This window comes from Periplaneta americana, chromosome 8, assembly GCF_040183065.1.
Source record: "Periplaneta americana isolate PAMFEO1 chromosome 8, P.americana_PAMFEO1_priV1, whole genome shotgun sequence".
NCBI lineage: Eukaryota > Metazoa > Arthropoda > Insecta > Blattodea > Blattidae > Periplaneta > Periplaneta americana.
The window spans coordinates 132,615,931-132,642,597 of NC_091124.1; the positions used below are offsets into that span (position 1 = coordinate 132,615,931).

At 34.4% G+C, this 26,667-nt stretch overlaps 1 protein-coding gene across 7 annotated transcripts in view; it reads left to right on the top strand.

Annotated features, from left to right (window-relative positions):
* LOC138705059 (small subunit processome component 20 homolog) overlaps window positions 1-26,667 on the top strand; it is a 297,829-nt gene that overhangs the window by 62,045 nt on the left and 209,117 nt on the right. For all 7 annotated transcript variants that reach the window (XM_069833649.1, XM_069833650.1, XM_069833644.1 and 4 more), the window contains one exon: window positions 21,416-21,687. In XM_069833649.1, the coding sequence (XP_069689750.1) occupies window positions 21,416-21,687 (272 nt within the window). The remainder of the gene's footprint in view (window positions 1-21,415; window positions 21,688-26,667) is intronic.

Consider the following 26,667-nt stretch of genomic DNA (forward strand, 5'->3'; position numbering starts at 1 on the left):
AGGTTTTTTGAGAGCAGACTGGATGACAAAAGCTTCTCAACCAAATAATAATATGAATTTTCCTTATTTATTCCTTGTTTAATTTCCTCCCGAATGTAATTTATGTTTCTTACTGTTGCTCCAAGATATTTTGAATTTTTCCACCTCTTCAAAGGATACATTTTCAATTTTTATATTTCCTTTCCGTACATATTCTGATCACGAAACATAATCATATACTTTGTCTTTTTGGGATTTACTTGCTTCAAGTAAAATTCCCATTTTCCTAATAGTTTGTGGATTTTCTCCTAACATATTCACGTTATCTGCATAAACAAGCAGCTGATGTAACCCATTCAATTCCAAACACTCTCTGTTATCCTGGACTTTCTTAATGGGATACTCTAGAGCAAAGTTAAAAAGTAAAGGTGATAGTGCATCTCCTTGCTTTAGCCCACAGTGAATGGGAAAGCATCTGACAGAGACTGATCTATAAGGACTCTGCTGTACATTTCACTGAGACACATTTTAATTAAACTAGTTTCTTGGGAATACCAAATTCAATAAGAATATCATATAAAACTTCCCACTTAACTGAGTCATATGCCTTTTTGAAATCTATGAATAACTGATGTACTGTACCTTTATACTGCCATTTTTTTTCTCCAATATCTGTCGAATAAAAAAAATCTGATCAATAGTAGATCTATTACACCTAACACTACACTGATGATCCCCAATAATTTCCTCTACATATGGAGTTAATCTTCTCAAAAGAATATTGAACATTTGTACGATGTCAACAAAAGTGATATTCCTCGAAAGGTACTATAGTTGGTCTTGTCCCCCTTCTTAAAGACAGGTATAATTATGGACTCCTTCCGCTGTTCTGGTACAATTTCCTTTTCCCAAATAGCAAGTAAGTTACAAGCTTATGAATTTTTCTAGATAATGCGCTTCCACCCTCTTGTATTAATAATGCTGGAATGTGATCCATACCTGGAGACTTGTACTTTTTCAGATTTTCTATCACAATTTCAACTTCAGAAAGTGTGGATTCGGGTATGAATGGCTCAGCAGTTTGTATTTGAATTTCGTCCCGATCATTTCTGTTTGGCGTGTGTACATTTAGTAGCTGCCCAAAATAGTTTGTTCATCTGTTCAGGATTGAATGAGAGTCTGCAAGCAAGTCACCATTCTCATCCCTGATCACATTTACCTTTGCCTGGTATCCATTCTTAAATTCCCTTATTCCCTTATATAAATCTCTAATGTTTTTATTCTTACTATTTGTTTCTACCTCATTCAGTTTTTCCTTCAAGTAGGTAATCTCTGTTTTTATTCCTTAGTGCACAACTTGCTTCCCGTCTTTCATTGAAATAATTATCTCTATTTGCCCCAACTGGATCCTGTAAGAATTTCAATTTTGCCTGTTTCCTTCTTTCTACTACCATGCAACAATCTTCATCAAACCACGGTTTCTTTTTCTTAGTTTCATAATAACCTATGCTCTGTTCAGTTGCAATTTTGATATTATCTCGGATATTTTCCCACATGCTATTAACATCTAACTCTTCCTCAAGTTTGTCGGAACTTGCTAATACGTCAAACCTATTTGAAATTTTGACCTGTTAATGTTGCTTACTTCCCTCATCCTTTAATTTTGAAATATTGAATCTTCTAATATTAACTTGTTGCTCTACTCATTGGGCTATTGGTAGTCTTCCTCTTAGTTCTCCAATTACCAAATAATGGTGAGAATTACAACCTGCACCCCTGAAGGTTTGAATGCCTACTATACTAATATGTCTTCGTTTATCTATCAAGATGTGATCTATTTGGTTGTGTGTCAATTCATCTGGAGAAGTCTAAGTATATTTATGTATACCGTTATGGGGGAATGTTGTACTTTTGACAATTTTTTTGAATTGACATAGTTGACTAACCTAACTCTATTATGAGAAATAACTGTAACACCGAGTAGAAATATGGTAATCATTAGTGGCAAGTTAGAATTTATAAAATAAATAATGTTTACGTGTTAAGCATGTACAGAGAAAAGACATGAAAGAAAATCATTTTGGAAATCGACAGGCCAGTTAAAAAAGGAAACAACTCAAAATATGAAGTTTTGAGAAAACTGCATTTTTAAAGTTTCATGTTGCTGTGAAAAATCCAAGGATCATTGAAATTTCTGCATATTCTGTTAGTGATGTTTTATATATACTTTAAGTTTCAATTAGAGTGATGTTAATTGGATTTCTCTCAGAATATGGAACTTTAAAATATAGTGTTTTTCAAAATTTTTAAAGTTTGAGTTGCTTTCCTTTAGAACTGGTCCGTCGAAAAATTTGGTATATTATATTTTATTGGTAGTGTAACATTGCTTTAAGATTCATAGTAGTGTGAGTTGTTGGTTAGAATTTATAAAACAGTTATATTACCAGTTGTTCTGTATGATTGTGAAACTTGGACTTTCACTTTGAGAGAGGAACAGAGATTAAGGGTGTTTGAGAATAAGGTTCTTAGGAAAATATTTAGGGCTAAAAGGGATGAAGTTACAGGAGAATGGGGAAAGTTACGCAACGCAGAACTGCATGCTTGTATTCTTCACCTGACATAATTAGGAACATTAAATTGAGATGTTTGAGATGGGTAGGGCATGTAGCACGTATAGGTGAATCCAGAAATGCATTTAGAGTGTTTGTGGGAGGCCGAAGGGAAAAAGATCTTTGGGCAGGCTGAGACGTAGTTGGGAGGATAATGTTAGAATGGATTTGAGGGAAGTGGGATATGATGATAGAGACTGGATTAATCTTGCACAGGATAGGGACTGATGGCGGGCTTATGTGGGGGCGGCAATGAATCTGTGGGTTCCTTAAAAGCCATTTGTAAGTAAGTAAGTGACTTTGTTGTTACATTTCTATAATTTTATATATATAAAAGAGTGTGTTTGGCATGTGACACTTAGTCCTTATGAAAGTTAACTGTCATACAACTGAAAAACTGATAAAAATATATTACAGCTACACTAGAAAACAAGAATAAAGGATTATTCAATTACACGGACTTGTCAAGCAGACACTGGTGATGTTTAAATGAAGACAAAGGTGTTGGGCTGACATTCACAACTTTATTACATTCATCGTAACACTAACTCTTCTAACAGTAAGGTGTAAATGAGGTTTAAACCTAACACATGTTATAGCCAGAAAACTCGACAGCAAAGATCAGTTCGCTCTCTTGCCAGTAGTTGGTTACTGTCACTGTATCACTGTCCTTAGAATGTAGTCATCTTGGGCTTCAAGCTACACAAAGGTAGAATTACATGCCTCAGTTTGTTTTTTTCTTGTGAATTTGATGTGTGTGTCAGTCTCGGACATGTTAGTAATCTGTCCAACATAATAATGTAGTTCACAGTTTTTTTTTTCATGTGGAAAGTGACCAGGATACAGACACCAATCTTTTTTGTGAAATTAGCTGCTGCCATCTCATCAACAGTATTTGGCATCGCTCGTGAGACATCATGTGTATTGGAAGCTGTATGATTCTAAAAATTTGAGTGTGCGTTTAATTACATCTGAAATAGCATTAATAAATTAATAACGTGATTATTGTACAAAGAAGACCATTTACAAACTTATTTTCTCTTTCTTCCACTCTTTGGGATTCAGAAACCAATCAGCAACCTTCTCGTCATATCAGGTTGAGTCTACTGTCAAAATATTTTAAGTTTGGAGGGGTGTTAGGATAATTGTATTCAGTGCGGTTTAAAATGTTCCATTTCTGTCCACTGCACACACTCGCATACTTCTCTTTTCTCTCTGAATTGATTCTCCCACTGATGCGTAACCTATATACTGAAGGTAGCACATATGTAGAGACAAGAATGGGCAGCTTCAAATTTCCAGGAATTTCAAGGTTGGCTACATCTTAACAGTGAACACATTTATTTATTTACTTATTTATTTAGTTAGTGTTGATAGTTTATTAAGAATAGTAAGGATAAACTATTTACATGTAACAACATCAATCAATCAATCAATCAATCAATCAATCAATCTTCTTAATGTATCCAGCTGTTTCCTGACAACATGAAGTCCACTATAATCTATTCAGTTTTTCATGAGAAATGAAGGGTATTTTGATCGGTGTTCATTATAGATGCCTGTTGCTAGTAACCAGAGGTAGGGTGTAGTCAATATATACTGCTGGGCTGTATCTTCTACAACTGGTACTGATAATTTTAATTTACAACACGTAAATAAAATCATCTCGTGGGTACTCACCTTGTGGTGAGGGGGCTTAAACTTGTTGTTTAAGCTAACAAGTAACAAAGAGGTACCCACATAAGCTGCATTACCTCCAATGCAGTCCCACTATATTTTTCACACGTAACAACATGATAGCAATTAAAACTATAAGCTAATACTAATTAAGTTACATTACTTACATACAGTAGTGTGCAAATTAATCTGAACATATTTTTACATTTTCTGTCATTGTTGGCCTCGCAGCGGCTCATACCGCTTTAATTGACATCTGTAGTACGTGTAATTCCATTGTTGAAGGTCTGTCGTTATTATTTTTTTTATAATATGAGACATTTTGCCTGTCGTTTTGTACTTATAAGCATTTCAGTTGTGTTGAAGACTTAATACTGCAATCCTGTGTACATTCTGTCATCTTCACAAATGGATACAACTCCACGAAAACGGTCTAAAATTATAACATTAGCAGAGCATTCTTCTATGACACAGAGGCAAATTGCTGCAGAATGTCACATCGGTTTGGCTACTGTTAATTTGATCATAAAACGATACAGGGAGACTGGATCCATCACACCCCAGAAAAAAGGAAACTGTGGCCGGAAAAGGAAAACTTCACCTGCAGATGATCGTTTAATTGTCGGGAAAAGTAAATTAAATCCTAGACTAACTGCTGTCGACTTAAACCGCGAGTTAATGGCTACCACTGGGGTGAATATTCACGTCACAACAGTGTGGCGTAGGCTTTTGGAAGCTGGAGGAAGGGCTCGTAAGCCTATTAAGAAGCAACTGCTAACCCCTGTTATGTGCAAAAAACGCTTAATGTGGGCAAAATTACATCAACACTGGACAGTGAATGACTGGAAGAATGTACTTTTTTCCGATGAGTCTCATTTCGAGGTCCATGGCCACCGTGTTTCTTACATACGGAAAGGATCCGAAACAGTAACAGCAGCTCATCTCCAACAAGCACCCAAATACCCCCCTAAAGTAATGTTTTGGGGTTGTTTTACACATGAAGGGGCTGGAACATTAATACCTATCAAGGGAATGATGAATTCTGACAAATATATTCACTTATTGGAAACCAGAATCGTACCCCAGCTGCAAAAATCATTTCCGGATGGCAGAGGTGTGTTCCAACAAGACCTGACACCATGCCATACGTCTCGAAAAACTACAGAATTCTTCAACAAGAAGAATATTCAGGTACTCCTCTGGCCAGGCAACTCACCCGACATCAACCCCATTGAGAACTTGTGGTCAATTTGCAAAAGAAGAATGCAAAAAATGGATTGTTCTACAAAGGAGAAGATGATTTCTGCCCTCATTGGTGTATGGTTTCGCGATGAAGAAATGAAGAATGTTTGTGGGAAATTAGTGGAATCCATGCCAAATCGTCTCAGAGCTGTTATTAGGAACAAGGGAGACCACATAGATTACTGAGGTATGTCTTAGATCCTTTTTTTTATCCCGTTTGAGTGTTTTTGCATAAGTAATTACGTTGTTCGGATTAATTTGCACGCTACTGTATTCAACTTTTTGTACTATGGCAGACATATATGTATTTCTAAAACTAAAAATATTACTATTATTAAATTAATTATTATAATAGTAAACTTCTATATACATTATATTATTATTTATACAGTAGTCCGGGGACACCTTAAAAGGAATGTTTTCTTAATCCTATTGCTATAATTAAAAACTTCAAATTCAACTAGACTGATTAACTGATTGCAATTACATTCATTTAAAATTGAATGGAGGAACATAATGTCATATATAACTCCACATAATTTCAAAGTGTTATAATTATAAAGTTGCATGGGAATATGTGTATGGAATATAATTTTCATGTAATGGATATTTGTCATTTTGTTTATAATAAAGTAACCGCAGGAATTTCTGTTGAATATTTTCAATTAATTTAGTGTACTTAATAGTATTAGGGGACTGTATCATACAATGCAGAGTGAACCAGCGAGGATTGGCTCCTAACTGTACTCACGGTGCCTGATTCATACGTAACGACATTACCATTTGCAGAGGATTCATTCCGCACTTTTGCGGTTAGTATTGCGTAATGAAGTACTTACCGAATTCACAAGTCATGTCCTTGAGATATCTGGCTGGCTGTACATCTGATGACATGTCCAGCAACTCTCTGCATTTCGTTCTCCAAAATAGCTCACATTTCATGCCAGATATTTTGTTTGAGTTCCTCAAGTGAATAAGGGTTATTTGCTTAAACTTTACTTTTCAGTGTGCCTCTTAAATAAAAATCACAGGGATTTAAATGTGGCGATCGAGCTGGCCATAATCCACAACTTACCACCCTGGCATCAAACGTTTCCTGAATGGCAGTCATTGACACATGAGCATTTTGAGCTGTGCCATTATCCTGCATGAAATAACTGTACAACTTTTCGTCCTCACTCGTCTCATTAAAAAATGGACGGAGTAAGAACTGTGTATATCTTTGTGCGTTGACTGTTTCTTCAAAGAAAATGAGGTCAATCAGTCTTGGTCCATTCATTGCACATCATACCCCTGTTTTTATGTAATGTAACAGTTGTTCGTGAAAATGGTGTGGATTGTTACTGTCCTGGTAACGATTGTTTTGAGTGTTCACGTAACCATTGAGTTGGAACCATGCTTTGTCACTATAAAACATTAAGGTGGGGTCAAGTAGTCCATCATACACTGGCTATTGGAACCATATGCAAAACCTAAGTTTGCTCTGATAATCGAGTTCTGTTAACCGCTGAACTACACGAATTTTGTAAAGTTTTAATTTTAATTGTTTCCTACCTCTCATCACTGAAGACTGTGACACCCTACCTGCTGAATTACACGACGGGATGATGTTGTAGCACTTCTCTTTAGTCGGTGGCTAATTTCATTGAACATCTCCTCAGTGAGAAAACACTTCACACATGTTCGTTTCTTATCCAATACTGTTCCAGTTGTACGAAATTTCTTCATTAAATTGTAAATCATTGCTTTAGAAGGCTCTGGTGAATCAGGAAATGACTGACGGTAGTTTGTTACAACTGTTCGCCAAGATTCGTATTTCACAAAGTTGTCATAAATAAACATTGTTTGCTTAAGGCTGTATTTCATAATGCACACTACTACACTCTAAATGTATGGTATACAGCTGCACCCTCACCGTGTGAACGTGTTTATGTAACTAAACACGAAATGTACGCGAGCAAGAGGTCTGATCGCTGCAATGGTGCAGCAGTTACTACGCATACGACTTTTCTGCTGATGCTGGTCTAGGCCTGGCTGATTCACTCAGTATATACGTGATTACAAAATGTACTTTTTTTTTCTTTTTTTTTTTTTTGTTAAAATGTCGTCTTGAAACTGGGGTGTGTATTATATTCGCATGCAATCACTCAAACTCGAACAAATTTAAATTAACACTCTATTTATGTTACGAGATATGGTGGGAAACAACTGACAGAAAAGGCTACTACTGCAAGTTCGTGTTTTCTCTCTTTTGCGCACTTTTCAGTCATAATTTCTTGTCCATTTTTGACAACAATCATTAATAAGAATAATATTTTTAATTACGAGAATGACAACATTTTTTTTTGCTTTTATTGTAAGATCTTATGAATACAACTCTCAACAATTGCACGTCTTTAATTAAACCAAAAGAATTAACCAGTAATTACTGACGAAAGAGTAGCATGATGTTATTCATTGTCAGTCAGTGTTCTGACATCAACCCAGACCTGTTGACCTGTTGTTCCAGTTCTGATACTGCAAATGGTGATGTAGGCATATATATATATATATATATATATATATATATATATATAGAGAGAGAGAGCTAGAGATGAGGGTATCTTTATAACCTGTCTCGATAATATAATTTTAATCCTAAGAGGTTTTAAGCACAGAAGCACAGGTGCATATTATGTTCGTCAATTTCTTTCAAAATTTTAGGATAAAAAAATGGTGTGCTTATTATATTTGATGGCATATTATGTTGAAGTAAATACGATATTTTCGCGTTCTTACATTTTCACAGCAAACCTAATTTCGAGCATAATTTAATTAAAACTTATGAATGGAGTTTTGTACCTACCAGGGTTTAAAATACGATCATATAAGTGTAAAAAACATATTTACGAAAAATGTAAAACTGAAATATATTAACATGGAAAGTTTAATAATTTTGCTGGCACTTCAGAAGAAAGCATATGTATTAAAAACATATAAGTGAGAAATGTATAAAGTTTTTTTCTGTATAATTCGCTGAGAAATCATAATGCAGAATTATTTTCCTGTCCTTCAGTTTATCTTTCATGTGAATGTTCTGGAGTGAATACTTTGTAAACCTCTCAAATATCCAAGTTGAGCATGCCTTTTCCGTCTTAGAACTCGCTTTTTACCGATTATGATGGACTTCACATATTTTCTGCTAGGAGTCATCCTGCTAATGTCACCACGGACATAGAAAGCCTGAATTGCATCACAAATATTCTGTTCAATCTTGTCACATCTCTCCTTGCGTGATGATTCACAAACCACAATATCTTTTTTTTGTTGGTGACATGTTGCAGAAATGTGATGTAGCACTACTGTCTATTTGTTGGGTGACTTTGGCAATGCTTTCTTAACTCTGCTGACTACTTTTTCCAATGCTTGAGGAGGAGAGATTTTATGCAAGGTGATAATTTGTTGCTGCTTTTCTAGTTTTTATTTAAAAACCTTCAAATTTATGGACAAATTGCACAAAAAGGAGATAAATATTACATGAGTGACATTTAAAAACTTCATGTTTTTAGCTTTCATAAGTACCCATGTGACAGTTTTAACCAATTTTAATTTTTTGTAGAAATTCCCCTATTTTATGAAATTACTGTTATGGAAGTTTCTTGTAATTATAATTTTTGCGGAATGATAGGTTAGTTTGATTTGGTTTCTGTAAAATTTTGGTGCCCTTTTTTGCTAAAAATTCTGCAATATCATTATTACCATGGATCCTGCAATGAGAGGGTATCCATTGAAGATGGATAATTTTGTTTTTGTTTGAACAATAATCTGGTAACCTTTTTTATTTCTAATACTTTACTGGAGATTGAAGAATTATTCGTTACTATTGCTTGTATAGCCGAAGTTGAGTCACTTAAAATAACTGCACACTGAAATAAATTTATTCTGTAGAGAAGATGTGTTAGTGCCATCTCAATTGCCTGAATTTTACCATCAAAGTGGGTGGAGTTTTTCCCAACTGCGACACAGTAGCTAAATAATTATGAGTGAAGTCCAGCTCCATCTCCATCCTTTACTTCCTGTCTGGATCTATCAGCATAAATATGTAGCATTTGTAGTTCAGGGTCTAGACTGTGAACCGTTTCCAATGTTATTTGCTTTAATTCATTAGGAGTCTTATTGCTTTTTAGGATGTATTCAATTAAATTTGTATTTTGGATGATATGGGTGATGGTTGCGGATAGAGCAGACGGCCTCCAGATATGGAGGGTAGCTGCAAATATATTGAATAAGCAGTCGTGGACAGCCAATAAGTGGTGGTCCTCCAGCTTGGGGGTTGGGCGAAGGGCTAACAACCCATCACCGTAAAAAAACGGCTTGTTACGAATCCCTACAATAAGCCTCGGAATAGGACCGATTCTCTGGCACGACCACAGCAAAGGAATAAGGTTTTGAGATTTGGCACTTGGAACGTAACTAGTCTTTATAGAACAGGAGGGGTAACATTAGTAGCTAAAGAACTAGCTAGATATAGAATAGACTTCGTGGGAGTACAAGAGGTTAGGTTAGATGGGAATGGCATATCACAAATAGGAGATTACTTGTATTATGGGGAAGGAAACAATAATCACCAATTAGGAACAGGATTCTTTGTTCATAAAAGAATAAAATCAGCAGTAAAAAAGGTTGAATTTATCAGTGACAAGTTATCATATTTAGTACTTAAGGATAAATGGTGCGACATCATAGTTATAAATGCTCACACCCCTACAGAAGAGAAAGACGACCATATAAAGGATAGCTTCTATGAGGAATTGGAACATACTTTTGATCAGTTACCTAGATATCACTTGAAAATTTTATTGGGGGATTTCAATGCTAAAGTAGGACAGGAGGATATTTTTAGACCAACTATTGGAAAAGAGAGCCTACACGCAATTAGTAGTGACAATGGAGTTAGATTAGTCAACTTTGCCACATCGAAAAATTTAATTGTCAAAAGTACAACATTCCCCCATAAGGATATACACAGTGGCGGCTCGTGGGTATTGAATTCAGGGGGGCTGCATACAAAAATAAAACTGCGCGCTACTAGCAAGCTGCTGTAAATTTTGCAGCGCCTGGAAACTCTGGATTCACTGTGAGGGGCAGCAGGAAGAGGGGTAAAACTAACGCGCAAAGCATCCGAGACGAGACGGGCAGCTCCAGGAGAGGAAGTGGCTTCACCCATAGTCCTTGTCTCTGGCTTCGCTCTGGCAGCACCAGGGGAGGAAGTGACTTCACTAACGATTGCTGCATGTCAATGAGAGCAAAATTTTAAAAAATTCGAGCCGCTAAATGGAGACTGTATAATAAATGTATTTCACAACATAAAACGAGACAAGAGCCACAAATGTCTGGGGGTGCTGCAGCTCCACAGCCCCTCTTCAAAAGCCGCCCCTGGATATACATAAATATACTTGGACTTCTCCAGATGGATTGACACACAACCAAATAGATCACATCTTGATAGATAAACGGAGACATACCAGTATAGTAGACATTCGAACTTTCAGGGGTGCAGACTGTAATTCTGACCATTATTTGATAATTGGAGAATTAAGAGAAAGACTATCAGTAGCCAAGCGAGTAGAGCAACAAGTTAATATTACTAAATTCAATATTTTGAAATTAAAGGAAGAGGAAACTAAGCAAAATTATCAGGTCGAAATTTCGAATAGATTTGCCACTTTAGAAAGTTCCGACGAAGTTGAGAAAGAATTAGATGTTAACAGCGTGTGGGAAAATATCAGAGATAGTATCAAAATTGCAGCTGAGCAGAGCATAGGTTATTATCAGGGAACGGATTTATATGGACTAAAAATATATGAAATATGTAAATATATATGTAGTTATTTTTACCAAAATATGGAATTAAATATGGATTTTTACCAAAATATGGAATTAAATATGGACTTAAAATTATAAAAAAATGACTATGTACGTTAAATATTGGTACATTTTAATCAAACTAAACAAAAAATATAATGGACGTACCTTATCTTCCAATGTAGTTTCAACAAAACACAATTTTTATTGTCTGTTACCATAACAATAGGTTACAAACATTTCTTTCAAGTGCTGAAAAGTGAATCTTCTTCTATTGTCTCTGAGGATAGATTTATACTGACTAAAAGAGCGTTCGACGTCACAAGAAGTAACTGGTACATAATTCAATTTCACAATGTCTGCTGGGGATAAGTCCAAGTTAATCTTCACTGTTGATTCACCACTCATCACAGCAACAACCTTTTGTAGTTCTTCATATCCAGGGTTTTTTGAAAGTACAGTGTCCACCTTAGCTCTTACTGCATCTGCAACTTTACCTCTACCACGATTCAGTTGTTCCACAGTACTATTTATAATTTCAAAACTTTCAGATAGTGAAAGGTGCCTATTTTGGAGACTTTTGAGCGTTTTTATGATGCATGAAAATGTATGCTGAATGTGAGCTAAGTCATTCTTCACACTTATGTCACAGGTAACTGTTTTCGCAGTATCAATTGAGACTGCATCTTCAGAGTCCAATGCAAGGAGAACATTGTTAATAGAGTCTATATGTTCGGCATAATATTCAACTGCTTCTAGCCATGTAACCCATCTAGTTAAAATTGGCTTTGGTGGCAATGGAATTTCAGGGTACATTTCTTTCAACACGTTAACTCTACTGGGAGCTTTGAGAAATACTTTTTTCACTGATGAAATCAACAAATCTACTTTAGGGAAATTGTCTCTGACCACTTCTGCCACACGATGAAATGCATGCGCCACACAAGTAAAATGAGTCAATTTAGGCTATACAACAGATAATGCTTGTCCAGCTTTGACCATATAAGGGGCAGCATCGCTAATAAAGAATAACACATTATCGTACATAATACCCTTTGGCCACAGGATACCCATAGCTTCGTTGAACAGTTTAACTATAGTTTTGTTATTGCACTTTTCTAGAACATCACAATGTAAAAGAATTCGTTCAGAATATTGTTCACTTAACAAACCGATAACTACATTACCAACAAGTCTACCTTCTTTGTCGGGAGTCTCATCAATGGAAACCCAAATTGAACTATCTTTAATTTCATCTCTTATCTTCTGTATTGTCTCATCGTAGATGGATGGAGCATACGTCTTCCTAAGTGTTGACTCATCCGGGATTGTATGTTGAGTATATTTTTCAAGGAATTCCCTGAAGACCTTATTCTTTAGTTTGTAGAGAGGAATATCAGCAGAGATGAGAGAACGGCACAGGTCGATGTTAAACTCAGATCTTACATTCGATGTTGTTGGTTGTGTTAAAAACAATTGTCTCTGCTTGGAATTTAGTTGTTTGTTGGCCTGATGTTTACTAGTTGTAATGTGTTGTTGCACCAGGAACTTTTGTGTAGATGATACTGCACACTGACACAAATTACAAAATAATATTTTATTGTCAGTTGATAAACCATCTTCTTTAAATTCTGAAATGTAACTTGTTAGTTTTGATTTTAAATTGACTGAATGACGTACTTTTGGCATATTTACCGTCTTTATAGTATGATTTACAAAACTGAACCTATGTGTACTCTGACTGGCATTTAACTGTTGAGCTGCACAACTGAAGTCTGTTAAAAATTTTAAATTAAATTAATACAGTTTTGTAACTTACTTTCCCATTGTTGATAGGAGTGCTAATTTTCAAATAACTCTGATGTTAAAGGGATTACTGAACATGTGTTTAAATCTCTATTGTTGAAATGTATTTTTAAAAGTTAATGGAATTTTGTTTTGTTTTATTGTTAAACCTAATATAATATGGACTGTTTTATATGAAATATGGAAAATATATGGAAATTAACGAAAATATGTACTAAACTCTAAAATATGGAAAAATATGGAAAATAAAAGTAGGATTTTTCAACCCTACACATTGTGAAACATAAAGATAATGCAAAATATAAATTATATTAGCTTTATAAGTAAATATGTATTTACATATAAATCCTTTCCCTGGTTATTATGAAACTAAGAAAAAGAAACCGTGGTTTGATGAAGATTGTTGCATTGCAGCAGAAAGAAGGAAACAGGCAAAATTGAAATTCTTACAGGATCCAGTTGAGGAGAAGAGAGATAATTATTTCAATGAAAGACGGGAAGCAAGTCGTACACTTAGGAATAAAAAGAGAGGTTACTTGAAGGAAAAACTGAATGAGGTAGAAACAAATAGTAAGAATAAAAACATTCGAGATTTATATAAGGGTATAAAGGAATTTAAGAACGGATATCAGCCAAGGGTAAACGTGATCAAGGATGAGAATGGTGACTTGCTTGCAGACTCTCCATCAGTCCTAAACAGATGGAAAAACTATTTTGCGCAACTATTAAATGTACATAGGCCAGATAGAAATGATCGGGACGAAATTGAAATACAAACTGCTGAGCCATTTATACCCGAACCCACGCTGTCAGAAGTCGAAATTGCGATAGAAAATCTGAAAAAGTACAAGTCTCCAGGTATCGATCAAATTCCAGCAGAATTAATACAAGAGGGTGGAAATGCATTATATAGCGAAATTTATAAACTTGTACTTACTATTTGGGAAAGGGAAATTGTACCAGAACAATGGAAGGAGTCCATAATTGTACCTATTTTTAAGAAGGGGGACAAATCCAACTGTTGTAACTTTCGAGGAATATCACTTTTGTTGACGTCGTACAAAATTTTGTCCAATATTCTTTTGAGAAGATTAACTCCATACGTAGATGAAATTATTGGGGATCATCAGTGCGGTTTTAGGCGTAATAGATCGACTATTAATCAGATTTTTTGTATTCGACAGATAATGGAGAAAAAATGGGAGTATAAGGGCACAGTACATCAGTTATTCATAGATTTCAAAAAGGCATATGACTCGGTTAAGAGGGAAGTATTATATGATATTCTTACTGAATTTGGTATTCCCAAGAAACTAGTTCGATTAATTAAAATGTGTCTCAGTGAAACATACAGCAGAGTCCGTATAGGTCAGTTTCTATCTGATGCTTTTCCAATTCACTGCGGGCTAAAACAGGGAGATGCACTATCACCTTTACCTTTTAACTTCGCTTCAGAATTAGGAAAGTTCAGGATAACAGGCAGGGTTTGGAATTGAATGGGTTACATCAGCTTCTTGTCTATGCGGATGACGTGTATATGTTAGGAGAAAATCCACAAACGATTAGGGAAAACACGGGAATTTTACTGGAAGCAAGTAAAGCGATCGGTTTGGAAGTAAATCCCGAAAAGACAAAGTATATGATTATGTCTCGTGACCAGAATATTGTACGAAATGGAAATATAAAAATTGGAGATTTATCCTTTGAAGGGGTGGGAAAATTCAAATATCTTGGAGCAACAGTAACAAATATAAATGACACTTGGGAGGAAATTAAACGCAGAATAAATATGGGAAATGTGTGTTATTATTCGGTTGAGAAGCTTTTATCATCTAGTCTGCTGTCAAAAAATCTGAAAGTTAGAATTTATAAAACAGTTATATTACCGGTTGTTCTGTATGGTTGTGAAACTTTGATTCTCATCCTGAGAGAGGAACATAGGTTAAGGGTGTTTGAGAATAAGGTGCTTAGGAAAATATTTGGGGCTAAGCGGGATGAAGTTACAGGAGAATGGAGAAAGTTACACAATGCAGAACTGTACGTATTGTATTCCTCACCTGACATAATTAGGAACATTAAATCCAGACGTTTGAGATGGGCAGGGCATGTAGCACGTATGGGTGAATCCAGAAATGCATATAGTGTTAGTTGGGAGACCAGAGGGAAAAAGACCTTTGGGGAGGCCGAGACGTAGATGGGAGGATAATATTAAAATGGATTTGAGGAAGGTGGGATATGATGATAGAGACTGGATTAATCTTGCACAGGATAGGGACTGATGGCGGGCTTATGTGAGGGCGGCAGTGAACCTTCGGGTTCCTTAAAAGCCATTTGTAAGTAAGTAAGTATGGGTGATATTGGTAAGAGAAGTTTTTCTGGTTTTTGATTTGCATTATATTGTTCTTGTAGCTTGAAGCCATGTTGGGTTTTAAAGTCTCTCTCTATTCTGATAATTTAACCAGTAATTATCATGTGGGTATCTTATTAGTTCTTCATATCGTAACAAGGCTTGTTTATTAACCTGGTGGGCTACTGGATTATTTTCAGTAAGGATCTGCATTGCAGTTATGGGAGTAGATTTGGGTGCACCTGTTATGGGTCAAAGCATAGCCTTCTCTGGTCATGGCCCGGCCCTGGTAAATGTGGCAACGCTGCAGCACGTCCTATCAGCCCAGCAATGTGCCATGTGTTTCAGTGTAAGACTCTCTCCTTGCTTGTGGATTTGCGCCTATATTTCCATTGTTATGTCTGTGGTAACAAACTTTTCATAACCATGATATGAATGAATACGTGTAGTGCCGAGCTGCTTAAGGAACTACGACAAGACAATAAAGACAGAAGACTAATATTATAAGTTGTTTTCGGTTTCCTAAATATCCCGAAATACGTAGTAAATGGATTCGTTGGGTTCCACGGGCAGATTGATCACCAGCCAACAGATCTGTGGTATGAAAGGAACATTTTCATTTCTGAGCTTTGTTGGGAAATCCATGGACAAGGACGGAATGATGAGTTTTTGTAAACGCAATCATCCAGTTTTATGTGAAGGTGCAATTCCGAATATGTTTCCAAATTCTCCTTCCTGTCTAAGCAGAGTGAGTGGAACCAAATGGAAAAATCCACAACAGAGGAGAGAAGAAATTGACAACCGCTTACAAACCGAAAAGAGGATGAAAGGAGGGAGAGAGACGAAAAAACCATATGTAGCATTTTTCTAATTTTTTTTGGAAAATGTATCAATGAAACTATCTAAATAGAAGACGGGTCATTATTTAAAAACGATTCTTGTTGAATAGTGTATGAACTAGACGTAACTAATGCTCCTAAAATAACTGTTAGCATTGGAATAAACAGGGATTTTAGTGTGGAAACGCACATGAATGGTGGACGTCTACCGAATGAAGTTTTAACATGGACAGCCTCTAACTGTAGAAATTCTTTGCTCAGCTTCCGTCTCTAATAGATTTTTGTGATTGTTACGTTTCATCAGATACCAATAACAAAAGCACTGTTGTATTTCAAATTACTGCCTCGCTACAAAGTTTGAAATTGTTGTTGAAAACGATGGGAACTGTGATGAAAGCAGCTTAAAAAAGTTTGATGTTTTATGTAATAAGTTTGATCTTATACTTACAGAAGAATCTAAGTACGATGTAAATTAAATTATGTTTTATTTAACGACGCTCACAACTGCCGAGGTTATATCAGCGTCGCCGGATGTGCCGGAATTTTGTCCCACAGGAGATCTTTTACATGGCAGTAAATCTACTGACATGGGCCTGTCGCATTTAAGCACGCTTAAATGCTATCGACCTGGGCCGGGATCGAACCCGCAACCTCGGGAACAGAAGGCCAGTACTATACCGATTGCACCACCCAGGGCGACAGTACGATCTATCCTCAATAAATTGTAAACTCTTTTTTAATTCATATCCAGAATGCCAAGTGTTACGATGTGACTAGACTCAAGAACATCTTGTCATTACCGCACCCTCGATAGCCTAAGAAAACTTTCCTCGTTGTTTCAATATCTGAGAATAGACAGCTCTTGAAACATGTTAGGCAGTAATCAGAGAATGAAAAAAATGTGAAAATTCAAGTAGATGAAATTCAAGTAAAAGGAACTTAGACTACAAAAATGGACGACTGTTTAAAGTTGCTGCAAATAAAACAGAATATGATCTCGCGTAAAGTGTTGTATCGGTAACGTTTTTTAATCATAGCTGTATTTTGGTAATTTTAAAATGGCGGTAAGACTTGTTGTGGTTAAACAACTTACAGGGCCAGGTGCAGCAGAAATATGTAAAGATAACTTACAACAAATACATGTGTGTGGATTGCAAAACATTGTGTATCATAACTGACAATAATAGGGTGAATCATATAATGTTTAGTGAACTCCCTAAATATTCAGGAAGTCATTACTTTTCTTTTGAAATAGAAGAACGATGTAGCTTATGCTTTTCTCGCATTTAACAGCTATGCAACAGGATAGGACGGCATCTAACGTGCCATCCGACGTTGCCACGTAGTGTGGGCCGGGCCATGACTAGAGAGGGCTATGGTCAAAGAGATTTATTTTGAGTTATTTCTAATTCATGCAAGATATTATTATTGGCAGTGATCAAAGTTTCACTTTCATATTATAGTATAGGTTTAATATGTCTTGTATGTATTATTTAATACAGATCTTGAGCATCCCCATATTATTCTTGCTAGTCACTTTAGATTATCTTGCTAGTTGCTTTAGAATATTGCATCGTCTATTTACTTTTTCAGTTGCAGTTGTAACATGACATACCCAGATTAATTAACTGTCAAATTGCGCAACTAAATATTTAATGTAATCATGTTGTTGAATGTTTTGATTATAAATTTTGAGGTGGAGTTCAGGTAATGTATATGTTAGAGAAAATATCTTATAACAGTTTTAATAGTATTAATTTTCATGCAGTTATCGTTGCACCAATGTTCCAGTGAGACAGTGGCATTATTTATTTGGGAATTTAGTCTATGTTGAAGATTTCGAGATGTGGATGTCCACATTGTAAAGTCATCTGCATAAAGTGTCAATTAATGTTATGTTTTTTGTTTAGCTCTAATGGTAAGTCTTATCATAATATTAAAAAGTGTTGGGCTAAGTACTGAACTTTGAGGGAGGCCTATTTTCATTTGTGTGTACTTTTATATTACATTACCATATTTTGTTGCACAAAATCTTTGGTTAATGAAGCTGTAAATCCATCTTAGCATATTCCCATTAATATTTAAATTCATGATTTTATCCAAAAGTTTCAATTTCCAAACTGACCTAAAAGCATCTTTATAGTCAACAAAGGCTGCTGTGACAGTATTACGTGCATCTAAAGAATCTTTGATTTCTTGACTCAGTTTAAGAACTTGCTCTGTTGTGGAGTGGTGTGGTCGAAATCCAGATTGGGCTGGTGATATTAGATTTTTTTTTTCTAAATACTATATAAGTCTAGCTTGAACCATTCGCCCATTGTCTTACAGAATGTGCTAGTCAGTGAAATTGGGTGATCACTAGATATGTTATCAGCAGGTTTATTTGGTTTGAAAATCAGGATTATAATGACTTTTGTTCCATGCAGAGGGAACATTGGAGTTCCAAATTTGATTAACAAGATAGAGACAGGTGGACAATGCCTTAGGTCCTAAATGTTTTTAAAATTCTCCAAAAATATGATCAGGCTGTTTTTTGTTTTTTTTTTTTTTTAATTTAATTATAGACTGTTTCAATTCTTGTATAGTGAAGTATGAGTCAAATAGTCTATATTTGTTTGTGATTTTGATATATTGTTTTAAATTCTGGTTAATTATTTTTCTTCATGTTTATGTTTTTTAATAATGATGTATATATTTTCTCAAGTTCTATTGGTTTTCCCTATCAAAGTCGCCCCTGTTGAAGATATATGTTATTTATTTGTTATATATCTATACTAATAATAAATCTGTAGCCGAAATTCTTCTGGTAATTTTCGATTTTCCAAAAATAATTGGTCCTAACATATATAATTAACCACCCTGAAACCGAAAATCGCTTTTTTGAAATTTTTGTTTGTATGTATGTCTGTCTGTCTGTCTGTCTGGATGTTTGTTACCTTTTCACGCGATAATGGCTGAACGGATTTCGATGAAAATTGGAACATAAATTAAGTTCGTTGTAACTTAGATTTTAGGCTATATGGCATTCAAAATACTTTATTTAAAAGGGGTTATAAGGGGACCTGAATTAAATAAACCGAAATATCTTGCTTATTATTCATTTTTGTGAAAAATGTTACATAACAAAAGTTTCTTTAAAAATGATTTCCGATAAGTTCTATCCCGGGCAAAATTTTGATAGGACTGATATTTAAGTCTGTCTGTCTGTCTGTCTGTCTGTCTGTCTGGATGTTTGATACCTTTTCATGTGATAATGGCTGAACGGATTTCGATGAAAATTGGAATATAAATTAAGTTCGTTGTAACTTAGATTTTATGCTATATAGCATTCAAAATACTTTATTTAAAAGGGGGGTTATAAGAGGGCCTGAATTAAATAAACCGAAATATCTCGCTTATTATTGATTTTTGTGAAAAATGTTACATAACAAAAGTTTCTTTAAAAATGATTTCCGATAAGTTTTATTCCAGGCAAAATGTTGATAGGACTGATATTTAAGGATGTACAAGAGTTTTAAAATAACAATACAATACATTTTCACCACTGCCTCAGATTATAGTGTCGTTGTTCCGTAACTTCTATGTGCAAAATATTAAATTTTTAATAGGAAGAAAAATAAATTTATTCATTCTATGGCAGTAGTGCATAGGAGATCGTGAATTCTTACATTTTCGAAAGAAATAAATATAATTAAGAGTAGATTGTATTATTTGCTGCATCACTATTTAAGTTATTTAATGGAGCATAAATCTGAAAATTGATGTATGACATAGGAGTTATTGCAGGAACGTCTACGATGGCTACAATGAAATCAAAACAAATGACTCCGTCTATTTAAGGCAGCCTTGACATTTATCAATATTAATTTACAGAAAATATTTTGTGTGTTTTTATGAAGTAATCTCAGAAGCTAATTAACCTTCACTATTTGAAATTTGTAGTTTCTCTAGATGGATGTAATGCTACAAATGAGTACTGAGGTAAGATGAAAAGAAATCTGTATGCACAGAAAACTTTATATTCTGCGAAATATTGTAGGGTATAACTTGATTATTGTAACTTTATTTGGTCCAGATAAAATACTCTAATTTTATACACTCATTTTACCATAGAGACCATTGGAGCTGAGGTATTTTAAAAGGTGTCATAAAATGGCGTTCCTGCGCTCATAATTTACCCATATTTGTTTCCTGTGTTTCTTAAAATAATATTTGTGTAGGGTACCTCATTTTTTTTATTTGCATGAACAATGATATAGAACCGAGCGAGTTGGCTCAGGCGGTAGCATTTGAGACACACATTCGGGGGTCCCAGGTTCAAACCCCGTGGCCGACCAATCTGACTGAGGTTTTTCATGATTTCCCTTAGTCATAAAGGCAAATGCTGGATTGGAAAGCTACATACCATTATTCATCACCACCTCAATTATCAATACCAAAAACATTAATCAAAGTCTATAATCAATTACATGAACACAAGCCATCTACAACACACAATAGAAACAGGAACTCAACAAGAGTAAAAACGGCCTACTGATATACCCACACATTCTAAACACACAACATGACCACAGATGTTAAGGCGTGAATAAAATAAACTTAAAAAAAAAAAGATGCACAGTAAGGTTAACATAAAAATGATCTTCGTACACAATCAACTCTATTAATTTGGAGTGATTTATTATAGGATGCATTCAAGACTAATTTAGAAAAATGTTAAACGAACTATATTTGCACCAAATGAGTAGCATATTAAACGATTTATTCTTCTATCAAACACGAATGGTCCCTGGACCCAATGTTCTATTTTAATTATGTAATTACTTTATATTTATTTCTAAAAAGTGCAGTGGAGCGCACGGGTACAGCTAGTACAAGATAATATTGTAATTTGATCTTAACTAATAATAATTTTTAATATATTATTGTTGCGTTTGTTTGTCATTTGAAATTTATTGAAAAGTGTGTGCATTATAACCTGCACATAATTTTTGTGTACATTTAAAATGTTGAAATATAATGCAGTAGATGTTTCACTTTATATGAATGTTGTTTACTTTTGTATATTACAGAGTTTAGCTGTACCGCATACTTGTGTGTTGCTGATGTTCGTTAAGAATGTGCTGAACTACCCATCTTTCGAAGCACTGGTTCTGCCACAACTCTTGTACCATTGTCAGATGTTATCATTGAATAATGGGACCTCTATAACTACAGGAATTGGTCGCAATATTCTGAATCTGTTCACACAAGTAGTGCTTCATAAAGCTCCGTTATGTGAGACAGGAATGCATCTTAAAAAGTGGCAATGTTATCCACTTAATTTCACAAAGGTTGCACTCAGGTAAATATCCAACAGCATATTTTACAGTGTTTACATTAAGTTATTTTGACTCAATTTAATATCACTATTTGACAATAATTTAAATGTTCAATTTAGAGTTTCTATAACTTGAAATTTTATTGTAATAGAGGTAAATATAAACGAAAAGTCAATTTACTGGGAAACAAATTTCAACTTTTTGTTTAGCAGTTGAATGAAAACAGGTAATTTTGTATAAGAAGCCTATACTGAATTCAGATCTGAATTCCAAAATATCCTATTACGTACCGATTTTTCGGGAAATTTGTTTTATAATTTGTCACAAAAAATACGTAACAGCCATAATTGAAATATTATTGTAACTGTAACCACCTATGATACAGAACTTAATAAAGGTCAAAATTGTTATAAAACTAGTGTCCATAATAAAAAAGTTGCAGTGACCTAGAATGAAAACTTTTATGGTTATCATAAAAAAAATTGATTTTATTCACATTTAAAAAATATGTCTATAAGACATCTGCTATAGCTCACATCAAGAATGTCTTTAATTGGCTGCCAGAAATAGCTTTCTAACATACTAGGTGTCCACTTTCGTCTATCATTTTTCCATGACATTAATATCGTGATGAAAAAGTTCTCCCTGTTCTTCAGTCATGGCATGCAGGTTAGGAGAAAGAAGTCCAAGCAGGAATGAAGAAAATGTATTTTCAATGACATGTTACACACCATAGTTTTATGTGCCTTTAGTGTGTCCCAGTGGTGGTTGCTCCTATAGTACAGTGAAGCAATGAACCTTTATTGAAAATTAAAAAAAGAAAAAAGTATGTTCGCAATTAATTAATTGACTTTATATTATTATATCGGTTTCCACTTACACAGTGACTCCATGGCATAATTAACTCTGAAAATTGCTTGTCACTATAATCATGCATATTTTGAAAATAATATGCTATTGTGCATATGTTATTGCATATTTTCAGGATTTTGTTGCATAAACCTCTAAATTTGCTTATTTTGTAAAAAGAAAAAAACAGTTCAGGATTGTTTGGTTGTCAGCATACAATATTTTTTGGTTGACTGTACTTGGTGGCTGGAACATATAAAGGGTAGCTGTGGAAAAACCAAAACAACCACTCTTTGCTTTTGTTCCATTGAACTACTTTGTTACAAGAACAACATTCCCAAACATTCCGACTAACATCTTCTCTACCCACGTTTTTTCGGTTTTCACTTAATCTAAGTTGGAGTGCTACAGTGTCAAGTGCGTGATTTTGTTGTGTTTTGTGTGAGCACGTTCATTTGTGATGCCTGTTGCAAAATGATTGAAAGTAGTAGTAGAATCCCAAACAAAACACATTTCCCATGCACCAGGCCCCACTAGTGAGGCTGTCAGAATAAAACTGGACATGGTGCTATCAAAAAACTGGTTACAGCAATATGCTCAAAAAGTGAAGAAGGTCTCCTGCCAAGAAAATGTGACTTGCTTGAACCTGGATCTTACTAACTCCCAATTTGTACACCAAAATTGTGTCCATTAACCTCATGTGATCTTGAACAATCATTTTCAGTATTCAAGAATATCCTTTTAGATAACAAACAAAATATGGCAACAGAGAAACTTAAAAAGTTGTTAGTTGTGTTTTGCATCCTGAAATAGGAAAGTAACAGACAAAATATGACAACAGAGAAACTTAAAAAACTGTTGGTTGTGCTTTGCATCCAGAAATAGGAAGGTAAACAAAGTAATGAAATGTACATAGTGAACCGTAATGTCAAATAGAAAAAATATATATATATGTTCAGTTTCCCTGGAAAAGAATGAGACGATTGAATATTCCTAAGTCTCAGATGTAAAACACCGCACATGATCAGAGACCAGAGCACTGATACACAAGATAACGAATATTGAGTTACTTAGATTCAGGCTACTTGGTTTGTTACTAGCTTCGTTCCGAAATTCACTTCAAAAGCAACAAAAAATATGATAATATTACGTTAATAAAAGATAAATATATACATAAATCGTGTAGTTAAATCGGCAATGGACCTTCATGACTAGATCGATACTCCGCACAGAAAGGAAAGCTTTTGTGTCGTTGCAATAGCTCAGACGCTAAGACTTCTGCGTGTTGTGTAGAAGAGAGCGAGTTCGATTCTTAGTCTGCATCAACGATATTTTTTGTCTAAATAACGTTGAAATAGCTAAGTAACGTTGAAATAGAGTTTTACAAAGTCCTCAGATTAAGTGTTAATGATCACAGACAATACAAAATTACAAGTTATAATATTATAAACATTAATCTAATGAATGCATATATGTATATACATACATACACACACACATATATACAATGTAAATGCATATATATTAAAAACTAACAATTAAAATGAAATTAAAAATATTCCGAAGCCACACAGACAAACTTTTACAAATGTTTAAGAGTCCTAAGGCTATGTCATTTGTTTAGTAATTATTACAATATTTTATTAGTAGCTTTCCCATATGTGTAAGAAATGCATTCGCACAAAACAATTTTTGTTAAAAGTGTGACTTTGGATTATTTCATTCTCACTCCTTCAGATGATTTTAACTATTTTATCTATTTTTTGCAATAGTGTTTAATTTAATGCGCATTCAATTTTATTTATGTTATGATTGAATGAAAAAGCATTGTTGCAGTTATAGACTAATTACATATATTAATACCAATTATTAAATGCATCTGTTAAATAACTAATTGCAGTAACTTTTGCTAAATGTTTAATTTGTCAATAATATTTCTGTCTGTATATTTATTGTATGGTAGTCTGTAAGTTTCAATTTGTTATGATTAGTTTAAAATATAACCCTAATATACTATATGTAAAATAGGGTTTATAAATATGGAATAAATACTACCATATACTATAAGACGTTAAAAGAATATGCAATAGATTTGGGATCCTCTACTTTATAATCACTGGTTTTATTGAAAAAATATTTTCTTTCTTAGGATATCTACAAGTTTAACTTTAATAATATTCCGAATAGCTTTAATTGCATTATCTGAATTTTGTACTTTCCTATTCAAATGTATTCTATTTCCCTCTTTCATAATTTTTTATAAATTACACTGTACTTCTTGTAGTATTTAAGAACATGAGGATCATTACATTGCAACTCCTTACATATAGATTCTCCTTTTTATACATGAGATTTTTAAGTCCCTGCGTTATCTACATGTTTTTACTTTTGAATTTTTTCACAACATTGAGTGGAGAACATCCATTGAAGTGATTCTGAAATTAAGTGAAAAATACAATACATTTACTCTTAATATCAGTAGTACCAGTAACATATACGTTTTTCCAAGATTCATTTTGTAGACATAAATGTAAATAATCACTAGACACAGCATTTACGACCCTATTTTAGTTTTTAAATTAATATTTTGAAATTGTTCAGTAACATTCGAAACAGGATTTGTTTATCATGTTCAGACAAGCCATTGATTATAGGTTCGGTCGAATATGAATTCAGTATAATTCTGTGTACAAAACTTTTATCAATTGCTGTGTTACTTCAGCTTGTATGCTGGTGGGAAAATTACTCTATGACTAAGGTTTTCAGTTTCAAGGAGTGAATTTAATTTACTTTTACGCAAAAGTTCCGAGAGATAATCTATGTTTGTGTCACTACAGATCACAAATTCCGTATGAGATTTCTAAAGTATTTTCTTTACAAATTCAATGTTGGCTATAAATATTAATAAATATGAATGATTGTAGTTATAAGTCTGATTTACATTATAAAAAGCAAGAAGTTACATTCCTCGGCAAGATTCGAACTTTCGATGTTTGATTTTGTCGTCCAACGCATAAGCACGGACCTATTCAATGCTTATGTTAATAACCTACAATTTAGCTGTAGCATTGTGGTGTCACAACTTGGGGTTTGTTTATTTAATGTAATTAGATTTAATTTGATTAGTTTCACAGCAATTGGGCTTCCTGTTATATCCTATTATTTAAATATTTAATTTAGGATTGATTTATTAAAGCGCTTTCAGAATAAGAAGGCATATAAGGCGGAGTTAGTTCAGGCCGGTCTATGTCGACTAGCCAGTGACAGGTGAAGCGGTGTTGCCTAGTTAAATCATCGCCAAGTCTCGCTGAAGCATCGCGTATTAGTTTCTTTCTTGCGCGCACAATACTTATGGCTAGGAATGAATTTTAAGCTATGGCATTCGATAGAGCTCCGAATTCTGAATCCTATAGTATAAGAATGGCAATTGTATGTCAACTGGTTCGCGTGTTATCACTTTAAGACTAAACAGAGATATCCAACCTACAGCATAGAACATATTTTGCTCTGAATTCTGTCTCTGTAAACGAAGATAGAATCTCTTTATTTTCAAATTCAGATGTGGACTGTTTTCTCTTGTGTGATGTGTAACTTACCGGTACCGTAACAATGTCTCTTGAAGGGATTGCAATTGGCTCTGGTGTTTCATCTGTTATACGCAAAGGGATAGTCCAACACTCCCAAGCAAGGAGTATGGTATTTCTGTGTATAATTTTTTTAAAGGACTAAGTTATGATTCAGTGCGTGTCAGTTCTTCACGAACAAAAACTCCGATTGCAGAGATGTGTGGTTTAGAAGTGCATACGTTATCTCATATTCTTGGACAGGACAAAGAGACAATTAAAATAGGTGGTATACTTGAATTTACCTCTCCTGGAAAATAACACAAAACAAACGTGTTAATTATTTGTACAATTTTCAGAACTGTGTATTACTTCATTGTACGATATTTTAAATACATTAGTAGTATGTGTTAGCAGTTCCATTATAATAGAATGTGGAAAGAAGAAGAAAGCTGAGAACAATCATAGGTACGATTTTCACTTTTCATTGGAATATTATACATGGTACAGTAGCTTCCAAATTAATCCGAACACGACATATTTTTACATTTTCTGTCATTGTTGGCCTCACAGCTGCTCATACCGCTTTAA